This window comes from Miniopterus schreibersii (genome assembly GCF_964146895.1).
Source record: "Miniopterus schreibersii genome assembly, chromosome: 14".
Lineage (NCBI taxonomy): Eukaryota > Metazoa > Chordata > Mammalia > Chiroptera > Miniopteridae > Miniopterus > Miniopterus schreibersii.
Window position 1 is genome coordinate 20,129,113 of NC_138114.1, and position 12,543 is coordinate 20,141,655.

Here is a 12,543-nt window from a genome sequence, read left to right on the forward strand (position 1 = left end):
CTGAAATCAATAAAGATATATTTAAAAAAAAAAAAAAGGTATACTAGAGAATTCTCCCTAATCTCTACAACTTAATGTTACAAGAAAAACAAACTCTGCATGGATTACAGCCCCATTGGAGAAACTGTCGGAAGCATATAGTCACAAACACACAAAATTTTGCACACAATTTAATTTAGATTCTGCCCCTGTAGCCCTTCCAGTTTAAGAATCTTTCCTATAAATGTTCCAATGAATCAAGGATTTTATCTGACCCTCTGAAAAAAGAATTCCATCTCTAATAAAACAATTCAAATTTAGAAACAGCACATACCACTTTGATGACTAACTCTAGCACCTACAAACACATGATTTACCTTTCCTGAAACAGATTCCCCATCATAGAAAAGATAGTGTTTTTCTACTTTGCCATCTTCGGTTTTCATTTCCGCCATTTTCCTGGTTTCCCCATCATTAAGGACAACATCGATCTCACAAATGGGACCAAAAAAGCCGCCAAGAAAACTCTGAAATAAAAGAAAAATGCTCATAATGATCATGTTTGTCAGTCACTATGTTTTATAATTCAAATTTAATTACCTATGATCTACAGTTAAGAGACTGCAAATCTGTAAATTCACAGGAAATAAAAATTTAAATTTATAATACAACAATGTAAATATAGTTAATACTGTATACTAAATAATTTAAGAGGATAAATTCATGTTGTATGGTTTTTACAATAAAAAAGACAAAAATGATACAAATTTAAACATGCTATAATTTCAATCATTTCCATAGGTAACCACTATAAGTAATCAAATACATATACCAGAAATCTAAAAAACTAATTCTTAACATCTGGATTTCAAGTTACGTTTAGTTATGCTTCTATTAGGTTCTTTGATTGTAACAGAATTCATAAATCCAAATTACTCATACAAATCCAAATGAATTATCATGATGTACTACTCCCTGTAAAATCTACTGCTATATAGGTCTGAACAGGATGTATTACATTGTGTAAGCCCTTGAAATAAAACTGGCTCTAATGGAAGAGAGTAATTAAACTCCTGTGAATTTTTCCAAAGAAAACATATAAGCCTTGTTCTGTATATCCTGAATATGACAGACTTCAAGAGACAAAGATGAATTGCTTATGGATGCCAAAGCATATTAATACAGAATCCATTAGTAATTCCAATATCAGATATAGTTGTGGATTATTTTAGTCACTTATGAAAGCTAGTTTTCTACTCTTTTTAAAAATTTACAGAGAACAGTCTCCTATCCTGTTGTCCTACATTCCTTCTTACTTTGCCCTAACAACAACCAGAATGATCTCTTAAAAACATAAATCTGTTCGTCATTCTGTTAAATCCTTCAATGTGCTGGTAATAGTATAAACTGGAACACCTACTTAGAAAATAGGTAGCATTACCTGGTAAAGCTAAAGCTAAACATATCCAATGACCCAGCAATTACACCCCTAAGTATCTACCCAAACAGAAACTCTTAACACATGTGAACCAGGAGACAATATAAGAATGCTCACATCACTGTTCATAATGGCCCCAAATAGTTAACAATCCACATATACATCAACAAGAGAATGGACACATAAATTTTAGACTATATTCATACAGTGGGCAACGGAATGAGATACAACCACAAACAAGGAGGACTCTCCCACACATAATGTCAAGTGAAAGAGGCCAGATACAAAAGAATACGCACTGTATGATTCCATTTATTAAAAAGTCAAAGTTAACATACAGTATAGTTTTAGAAGTCAGGAACTGGTTGGAGAAAGCATAAAGAAAACTTCTGGGTGCTGCTAGTAATGTTCTGCTTGTTCTGAGTGCTTGATACACAGGAATATTCACTTTGTGAAAATTCATCAAGCTGGACACGTATTTGTGCACTTTTATACAGCTAATGTTTACTTCAATGAAATGTTATTTTAAACACACACACACTGTATTTCCTAACATGGCCTATATATATTTGGCTCTATCCATCTCTCCAGCCACACCAACCTCAAATGATCCAAGTTCATCAAATTTGCCAATCTCTGTCTTGTCCTAAGTCAAGTATCCTTAACCTAACTAATGCATCCTTTGAGTCTCAGTTTGATTCATGTCCATAAAGAGGCTTTCCCTAACTTCCTAACCAAAACTGGATTCTCCAAATTTAGGTCTCACAACACCAAGTAATTTTACTTCATCATTTATTATCATTTGTGTGCTTATGTAGTACCTGACTCCCTGACTGTAAACTCCATAAGGGAAGGTACTTTATCCTTGCTCATCACGGTGGCTAGGGGAAGTGTGTGGCACTTAGTAGAAGGCATTCAAATACCTGTTGAATGTTAAAATAATTTTGAATGAGACACATACTGTCTTAATAATAAAACAAATGGACACACAAAAGAAATTAGCTAAAATCTGGAATATCTGGTAAAACTAGCCCTCCCCCGCAAAAGTCAGCATTGGTGCAGTAGCAAAGTCTAGAGCAAGGAATTTGCAGTAAGTCTCAGCTCTGTTCTCAGGTGGCAGGGTAACAGCCAGAAAGCTAATGATCTTCCTAAGGCTAGCTATGTAGGTCACAGGGTGAGAAACTATGATCAAAGGAAAGAGTGTTTTCCTAAATTCTGAGCTTGCTTTTTATTAATCCTGTATTAACATAAGAATTATTATATCAAGAAATCAACTCAAGCCTGGCCGGGTGTTGCTCAGCGGTTGAGCATAGACCTAGGATCCAGGAGATCGTGGTTCGATTCCCGGTCAGGGCATATGCCTGGGTTGCGGGCTCCATCCCCAGTCGGGGGTGTGCAGGAGGCAGCCAATCAGTGATGACTCTCTCATCACTGATATTTCTAGCTCTCTCTCCCTCTCCCTTTCTCTCTCTGAAATCAATAAAGATATATTTTTTAAAAAAGATCAAGTAATCAAAAATAAAATATCAAAATTGCCACTAATTTAAAATGTGTAATACACTTACGAGTATTACAAAACTTTACAATTAACTAATAACATAATTAAACAATAAGTCTTATTTTGATACAATACATAAAAATAAAAATAAAAAATTCCTAGGCATTTAAAATATGTAAGAATTGTCACTGTCATCCTTTATTATTTTCTGTATGCATTAAATACTTCATAACTAAAAATTATAAGTAGACAATTTTCAACACAATGAAAACACAAAGATTGGGAGAGATAAGAGAGTTTAAAAACCTAATATTGCATATGCAGAATAACAGGAAGAGAAATAAATTATAACACTTTAACAAGGTTTAGTTAATGACTCCGTGAGAATATAGCACTGGGTTAAATCCAGTTTCTTACACTAGGATGTACCAAAAATGAATGAGTCTTACTAAAGCCACCAGAAAATTGTGGATGTATTACATTTAACAAGTAGACAGAAAAAAAAATCTGAGAAAAAAAATTTGTCTCTTTTGTTGTCCTTCTATAAGGAGTTGAAAGAAAAGATTCTCTACCCAAAGTCTTGCTTTTGAAGTTTTTATTTCAAGATGTGCATCTTCTGTCATTTAAAACAAAAAATAATAAAATATTTCAGCCCTGGATAGGTGGCTCAATTGGTTGGAGCATTGTCCCGTACACCAAAAGCATTCAGGTTTGATTCCTGGTCAGGGCACACACCTAGGTTTCGGGTTCAACCTGGGTCAAGGAAATGTTTCTCTCTCACCCTGATGCCTCCCTCTCTCTACCTCTCTCCCTCCCACCCTCCCTTCTTGTCTAAAATCAATAAAAACATATCCTATGTGAGGATTTAAATCTAAAAAAATAAAGAGGAGACAAAATACAGAATTTTGTCAGGATGGTGAAGACTTGAAGACGGGAATAAAAATTGTAAAGAGGGTTAGGATACATTAACACACACTTCTGCTGAAATTACAGAAAGCAGTTTCGAAATCTTTAAAGTGAAAGAATACTCAGTTCTTCTGGAAAAGATATCTTCAAGTAAGCATTTAGAATATGATATTTTCAGGAGCAATACTAGGCAATTAATATACAAGTGAAAACTCTTTGGCAGCCCTTAAACAACTAGACTGTAATATATGACTATTAAAACATTATAGCAATTGTTTTTACAGTTTTCTAATTGTGGCCGAAACCTCGTATCACTGACTTTAGGTTAACTTAATATTGTTCATATAATTTGTAAACCCAATATTGAGTATTACTATCCAGCAAAATTACATGTAGCTACATTAAAAGACAAACTTTTTAGCTCTCACTGAAGAGGCTTCACTAGGTCCAGTAGACGTAAAAAAATGCAACTCAAGGTGAGTGGAAGGAAGGCTCTAAAATTTATTCACTTAGCCCATACACAGCAATGAAACAGCAAATTTTCACACATATATTACATGTGTGCCCATTTCAAGATTATAAAGCCTTAGAATTTAGTTTGACTAACTTGAAAGTAAAAATAAACCACTCATGAACATAACTCAAAAGCTTATTAAAAGTAACTATTTTAAATGTGAGCAAAAAAATAGGAGGGCCTTTTAAGTTTTCCTTGCAAATTCTACTCAATTAAAGACGACTTCCCTAATTCCTGACTAGGCAAGGTCCCCCACCACTTCCTTCTTAGTATTTATCACAACTGTAATTCCCATGTTAAACAAATAATTACACAAATGTGTATCTCCCTCTATTGTAACACTACAAGAGAGCAAGGGCTGTTTCAGTCTTGCTCAGGCCCATGGGAACACCCAAGTAACTATTTGTTGAATGAAAGGAAAAAAGGTTCCAAATTAAAGAATGGACATGTCTGTCTTTACTTGCATTTATTCGAAGTGACTTTTAAGAATAAACCTAGCTTGGTCTTTAAGCCCAGAGTGTCATGCAGTTTACTGAGCCTCTGAGGTGTGGAAAAGCAAGTAGTGTAAGGAGAGCACACAGTAAGCGCTCAACATATGCTTGCTAAAGGAAACGAACACTACCATAAAACGAGCCAAATGACAGCAAATCCGGAGACTGCCAACACACACACAGTTAAACGCCATCGTGCCCACGCTTGTGCTTCCCACTGTGTTTAGAGTACTCGGATTTTCCTCCCTCTACTCCCAAGGCCACTTCAACATACCGAGGCGTTAAGTTTCTAGAAATGGCTTGGGGAAGGAAACGAAAGCCAGCGCTTAAAGCAGCGGGCACGAAACTTGGTCCTTTGAGTTAAAAGCGTCCCCCATTCCAACGTCCTTTTCTTTTTCTCATTCTACAAGTGTCAACATCGGGCGGAACTGGGTTCAAGAAATCTCAGAATGCCATCATATCCAGGTTTTTTAAAAAATCACAGAGTTATCAAGCTAGTGACACTCTGGAAGAGACTGACCACGTCTTCTTCCCCCAAGTCCGGAACTGGGGGACTCGAGCGTCACCCCACGTGAAAGAAACCGAAGCTGCCTGGGAAGAGCGGACGGACTACCTTGAAAGGGGAGGCGGCGGCGAGACCCCGCAGAGGCGGGGTCCGAGCACCCAGCGAGGGGCCCCACAGCTGATCGAGGAAAAAGGGCAGAGGCTCCGACATGGCCGGGAGAGCGCGCCGCCGCCCGCAAGGGCTAGGGCCTCGCCAAGACCTTGAGGAGACGGCGCCGCCCGCGCTTCCCAGACCCCGCGATGGCCCGACCGGCCTAACGCGGCTCCCCGCCCCACTAGCCGGGCCCCTCCTGCAGCTCCCCGCGGCCCGCGGTTGGCCGTCCCACCGCGCACGACGGAGCTAGGGCAGGAGGCAAGCGCGCGGGACGCCGCGCACTTACCATTGTCAGCGCCGCGCCGCCGCGTAGCCCCCGCTTCACTCCCCTTTTCTTTGGAGAACTCCCAGCCCCCGCGCCCAGTCACGTGACCTCAGCGGCGGGCCGCACGTGACCCCTTCCTTCCTTTCCTACGCTCCCCCCCGCACCCGCCTCCTCCAGGTCTGTCCCCGGCCCTACTGGCCGCCGGGCGGTGCGAGAAAGGCCGCTTGGAGGCGGGGCTTCGTGCTCCACCCTACGGCGGAGGAGGCGGGGCCTGCTATGTCGTAAAGTGGGAGGGGCCTGGGCTGTCTCGGGCTCCCTGCGTCCCCCTTGCGCTCCTTTCCGCCACGTGACTGACGGTTGCTGAGCGGCTCCGGTACCCCAACCGGTTCCCCTTTAAGTCTGAGCAGCTGGGAAGGGAGGGAGGTGGGCAGCGCTTGTGCGCGAGCCGCTGTTCGCTGGTGGTTTGGGCCCCGAGGGGAAGGGGAGCTGTTACTCCAGGCCCTGCGTCCTCAGGCCTCGCGAGAGACGTGCTCTCTTTAATCCAGAGATGAGGCATTTTTCCATCTTTCTCGAACTCTGCCCAGCTCTCTCTTCCTCTGAGAACTTCTGGGTTTTGAGAACTTGTTAACTTTGTTGCGTCGGAAGAGACGACCAATTGAAAGAAGTGTTAGGGTACCCTACTTCCTAAAGCACGCGGGCCGTGAGCGATCCGCCCGACCTGCAGAGGGCGCTCCCGTGGGTTGTACCGCCCCGCCCTGCAGTGAGGGGAAAGTCTTCCTAAAAGGTCGGCTGCTGCTGCTGAAGAGCCCCCTGGCCTTCACCTCCTGCTGATAACTGCAGTGTAAGCCGGGAGGGCCTCCAGTTGGTGGAATACTGTCTTAGGATTTCAAAACTTAGTGATTAATCACCACAGTGCTCTCTATAATAACCAAAGCAGGAAAAAAATTCAGCCTACGCCTGTCAACATAAGAAACATTCAAGCCTGAGGAATTTTTGTGATTTTGAGGCAAAACTGTTGACAATTGCGAGGAAGCAAAATCTCAACAGGTTGAGATGCTCCAGAGAATGGCAGTTCTTATTTTATACATTATAATCAAAACAGGAGACAAGTGGGTTGCATGAAGTCCGCTGGTGATAGATTAGGGAGGCGGGAGGAAGGGGGGGGCCCTCTTGGATTGGATAAAAAATAAATTGATGGACACACACTTCTTACAGTAAACTTAGTTTTAAAAGTTTTAATTTCAGACCATCCTTTGTGGTTACTTTAGGTCTCTGAGAAGACATCAGGGGAACTTTAAAAATAGTTTCAACTAAAAGATAATGAAAATACAGCATAACAATTTATGGGATGCAGCTGCGGTAGTGTTAGAAGGAGATCTATAACTTTAAATTAGCATATTTGTAAAGAAGAAAGATTTAAAATCAGCAATCTAAGTTCACATGAGGAAGTTTTTAAAAATCATATTAGCATGTATGCTATAAGGAGCATGGGGCACATGGGAACTCTGTACTTTCTGCTCAATTTTGCTGAGAATTTAAAACTGCTCTAAAAAAGTCTATTAAAAAATTAAAAGCCCTCACAAGTATAATCAAACTATCTTTGATAAAGGTGCCATGGTGACTCAATAGTCTCTTCAACAAATAGTGTTGGGAAAACTGGATAGCCACATGCAAAAGAATGAATTTGGACCCTTCTTTTATACCATATACAAAAGTAACTCAAAATAAAGACCTGGACATAAGACCTAAAACTATAAACCACCTAGAAGAAAACCGGGAAAATCTTCACAACATTAGACTTGGCAATGATTTCTTGAATATGAGACCAAAACACCAGAAAAGATAGACAAAATAGTCCCAGTTTTGTGGAACTACATAAAACTTTTGTGCATCGAAGGATAAACAGTGAAAAGGTAACCTATGGATTGGAAAAAACATTTGTAAATCATATATCTGATAAGGTATCCGGAATATATAAAGAACTCTTACAATTCAATGACAAAAATCAACCTGGTGAAACAAAGGACCTGAATAGACATTTCTTCAAAGATGACATACAAATAACCAACAAACATCTGAAAAGATTCTCAACATCACTAAACATCAGAGAAGTGCAAATAAAAACCACAAGATGTCACCTCACATCTATTAGAATGGTTATTATGAAAAAAACACACAAAGAAATAGCCCTGGCCTGTGCAGCGGCCCAAGCACTGAAGGGTCTCGGGTTCAATTCCCCGTCAAGGGCACATACCTGGGTTGCAGTTTCCGTCCCTGGCCTAGGCCGGGGCACGTGCAGGAGGCAACCAATTGATGTGTGTCTCTCACATCGATGTCTCTCTGTTTCTCTCCCTTCCACTCTCTCTGAAAAGTAATGGAAAAATATCCTCCGGTGAAGATTAAAAAATAAATTTTAGCATTCTTTTCAAAATAAAAGTGCAATCAATACTTGAATTTCAAAGCTCCAAACTCCATAAATATTTTATTTTTTAAGGAGGTAGGTTGTAATATTTTATATACCATTTATTATATTTCTATTTTTTAAAAATGATGAAACCTGCAGCACTCAATATAATGTAAAGCCTTGCTATATTGAAAGTATTCCTTGGCCCAGAAATGCTTTGTTTTATAGGCAAAATTTCTAGGAATACATTTAAGAAGTTAGGAGATTTCACATAGTTGAGAACATTAATTTTGTTTAGTATTTCAAGTATAGGTAACATTTTACCAATCTAAAAGATTGATTACTTAACTCCTTGCCCTTTAAAGCCTGAGATAAGGTTTCTAAGATTTGTATGCTTTCTCTTAAATTAACAAGACTACATACAGTAAAGTTAATATGTGGGATAGAAAAACTGTTTCATATCACCTACTTTCATATCACTGCTATTGGGGTCCAATTCCTTTCCATTTATTACATGTGTATTAACACTGCTCCTCATAATTTTTCTTTACCAAATCTAGAAGAAGAAAAAAAGTAGGTGATCAAAGCAGATATACAGCACAGCCATGCAAAGAACTATTTTTAAAAGAGGAGGGCATTTCTGTGAATATACAAGATAGCCTCCTAAAGTCTTAGTGCAATTTTAAGCTTTGGCACTTGTAGAAGTATAAATGCTACAGACCCACAAAACATCACCTGAAAGTTCATTTCTCTCGAACCTATTCGGTTCTGGAAATTCCATATATTAAGCTTTTAAAACAAAAAGTTTAATATCTAAAATTTAATTTTTTGTTTCAGCCAATTGGGGCTGAAACAAAAAAGTTTAATCTCTATAATTATGGTCAATGATTGACAAATAGAACCCAAGAGATAGAAGAGTGAGAATTAGAAAGAACCTACCTGCATAGATTGTTTCCCTATGTGCCTAAAAATATTTACTTTCATCTACCTGCCTTCCTTTCCACCAAGCAAAACTAACATATTACATTCACTCTCATTCAATCCCTGTTAGACGCTAAGCTCAAGGACAAAGGCTATCTGGTGTGTCTTTGTTTCCCTCTGTATCCTACACACCTAGCACAGTACCTGGCACATAGACAGACTCTTTAAAATAATCTTATGACACACATTTTCATGATTATAATTTTTTAGAGGCTTACTACGTACCAGGTACTGAGCTAATCATATCTCTTACATTGCTTTATTTAATCTTCACCACGACCCTATGGGCAAATATTGTTAAACTATAGTACAGATAATGATAATAGCCTGTGTTTATTAACATTATTCCAAGCACTTTACATACATTAATTTATTCTATCTTCTCAACAAACCTATAAGGTAGGCACTGTCATTAGCTTCATTTTAAAGAGGAGGAAACTGAGGCACAGAGACGTTAAGTAACTCGTCTAAGGTTACCTAGTTGGTAAGTGACAGAGCTTTAAACCCACATAATCTGGCTCCAGAGTCCACACAATTAACCCCTTCACTACATTGCCCTCCGTAGACAAGCTTAGCAAAATTAGTAACTTGCCTTAAGTTGCAAAGCAAATGAAGAGTGAAATTGGTATTTAAGCTAGGACTTTGCAATCCTAAGGCTTACACTTCTCCTATCAGTCTAATTACCTCTCCTAATGTAGAAATGTATTCTATATTTACTTCATGCAAGTTTAAGATCTTTCTTAATAAAAGTGTCATTTTTTTTATAAACATCAACCTAGACTACCTATCCCTTCTTCTAATGTGTAAAACCTAACATTTAACCAGAAAACACAAAGCAATATATATATTTTCTAAAACAAGACTTATCCTCTCTGCTATATTATAATAGTATGGGAGCCAAAAAAAATAGGTCTCATGACAGTAATGCCCTACTGGGTATAAAAACTCACAAAGTTTCTATTAAATAACCAGATTTATTAATGGAAAGATCAGGGTATAACTTAACAACTTACACCAAAAGTAAAATGCTACAAAGAAAATTCCTATGAGTTGGGTCCTATGAGAAGCAGATTCATAGAGGAGTTTATCTACAAGTGTTCTTAGGATTAACACCTGTGTAGAATCAAAGGGAAGCAGGATTAGACAGGAATAAATTGAGCTGCAATGGAGTCACAGCAAAGCTTTGCCTGACCCTCTCAAGAGTTCTGAAGCTGGAATGTCCCTTCACAGTTGTCCCAACTGGAGCATGAGCCTTTTATACCACCACATAGGTGAATCTTTGGCTGTGAGCTCTTTAGGGGAGTATGACCTTGGATGATGTGGCTTTCCATCTAAGAACTTGCAGTTATTAGCCAATCATCCCACTAGCTAAGGGAATAGGCCTTTCAGTTCTGAAGGGGAAATCTGGGCAGCACAGCATCCATAACAGTCCACCTCTGTGCCTCTCAGATCCATTTGCTTCATATAAATTATGGAAGCAGCTCCTTCAGGACACTGGAGGCCTCTTTTCCTGGGGAAAACTTACAAAGGGAAGATCAGCAGAATGAACTGCAGTTGCTTCTGCTGCAGCTGATATCAAGACTACAATTGATACTCATCAAATTCCTTTGTCAGCAATTTAGTTCTATCGTCCTTGACTGACATTGCTACTGGTCTCAATAGTTTAGTTGGAGGATTGACCCAGACCTTCAACCTTGAGGATCTGAGCCCCTGGTTACCATGCCTTTCTCAGGCCTGGCTGCTGAATTTATTTACCATCAAAACTGAGTAAGGAAGCTCCCCCGGCATGGCTCAGCGGTTGAGCACCGACCTAGGATCCAGGAGATAATGGTTCAATTCCCCGTTGGGGCACATGCCCAGGTTGCTGGCTTGATCCCCAGTAGGAGGCATGCAAGAGGCAGCCAATCAATGACTCTCTCATCATTGATGTTTCTATCTCTCTCTCTCCCTCTCCCTCCCTCTTTCTGAAATCAATGAAAACTTTTTTTTTTTTAAACTGGGTCAGGAAGTCCTAAGAGAATCCTCAGTAGATCACTTGGGTATCAAAGAGAGTCCTCCCAATCCCCACTGTGTAGCAGTAGCCCTCTATCCTCCTAATGATCAGGTCCATTAGCTTCACCTAGATGGTGATTTCTTCTTGACCACTCTTTGGCACAAATGGCTTAACATGCCTGAATGATGACAGCCATAGCTTACATTTCAATAGGATTCTTACTGTGTCCTCTGGTGGAAATGTTTCCCTGGGGAACCATGGCAGCTAAATCTGCAAAACATGGGGTTACATGGATAGGAAACACAAATTCTCCAAGTAATTTCAATGTTAAATGTGTTCTATCCTTGGTTCCTGGAATCATGTATTTTACCTATTAAAGACACAGCACCATATAAAGGTTATTGATTTAGCATGATACTGCATCCTGGAAGTTGGAATCCCAATCTCAGTGTATCATATCCAAGCTGGTGTCTCAGCTGTGGCTTCAGCAGGCCCTTCCATCATTCTATCATGCTGGTGGCATCTATAGTATGATGTGTGATACAACCAGTGGATCCCATGGTCATATGCCACTGCTGAATCTCCTTGCTGTAAAGAAGAGGGTTCTTTGGTCTGATGCTATGTTATATATGAAACTCTATTGGTAGATCAAACATTCTGTAAGCCCTTAGATATTGATGCTGCTGAAGGCCCCATGGGTAGGAAAGGCAAATCCATACCTATAATACATGTCTGTTCCTATTAGAACAAATGTCTGGCCTCTCCAGGGTGTAAGAAGCCTAATGGGCAACTTGCCACCAAGGTCTTCTTGAAGGATGATGCCACATCAGTGGTTCAGCAATGAACTTTGTTGCTAACATTTGAGGCATTTGGCAACATCAGTAGCTAGATCAGCCTTGGTGAGTGGGAGCCTATGCATAGCCTCCTTCCTGCAATTATGGCTACTCCTCCATGAGTTCATTGGACTAGCATGAGGGTGGCCCATGACAAAGGCTGACTGACATCTGCCCAAGTTATTTTGTCTATCTGGTCGTTTAGTGCCTCTTGAGTGATGGATGCTTTTGATGGGTATTATCATTTGATATTTTCACAGTTTGTATCTTCTCTCTTTGGTCCATTCACATGCCTTTACCCAAGTTTTTGTAGTCCCCAATCCAATCTTTCTATTTTAGAACGCTGACCAACTGACCAAAACATTTACCACTATTATTTAAACTATGTACTCTAACCTTGGGCTACTTCTCTTTCCACACAGAGTAAACGCCCAGGTACACCTCCTGAAGCTCTGCCCACTGGGAGGATTTCCTCTCATAGCTATTTTCAAGGCCACTGCTGATTGGCACGGCCACGCAGTTTTGACTTGCATGCATATACCAGGCGAATCCATCTGCGAACCAAGCTTGATCTTATTCCTAT

General features: G+C 39.9%; 1 protein-coding gene and 1 pseudogene across 6 annotated transcripts in view; one reads left to right on the forward strand and one right to left on the reverse strand.

The window, feature by feature from the left end:
- The window catches only part of VPS26A (VPS26 retromer complex component A), a gene marked incomplete at its 5' end in the record, with an annotated part of 30,283 nt that extends 24,282 nt beyond the window's left edge, over nucleotides 1-6,001 (reverse strand). For 2 of the 5 annotated variants that reach the window (XM_081158603.1, XM_081158602.1), the window contains 2 exons: nucleotides 357-506; nucleotides 5,771-5,961. Coding sequence is in view for 3 of the 5 variants with exons in the window: in XM_081158604.1 (XP_081014730.1) it covers nucleotides 357-506; nucleotides 5,437-5,541 (255 nt within the window). Of the gene's footprint in view, nucleotides 1-356; nucleotides 507-5,436; nucleotides 5,542-5,770 lie in introns of those variants that run through there. The other 3 variants (XM_081158601.1, XM_081158600.1, XM_081158604.1) reach the window with 3 other exon arrangements.
- LOC308567311 (small ribosomal subunit protein uS2-like) overlaps nucleotides 1-12,543 on the forward strand; it is a 558,798-nt pseudogene that overhangs the window by 290,811 nt on the left and 255,444 nt on the right. The gene's annotated exons all lie outside the window — the stretch shown is intronic.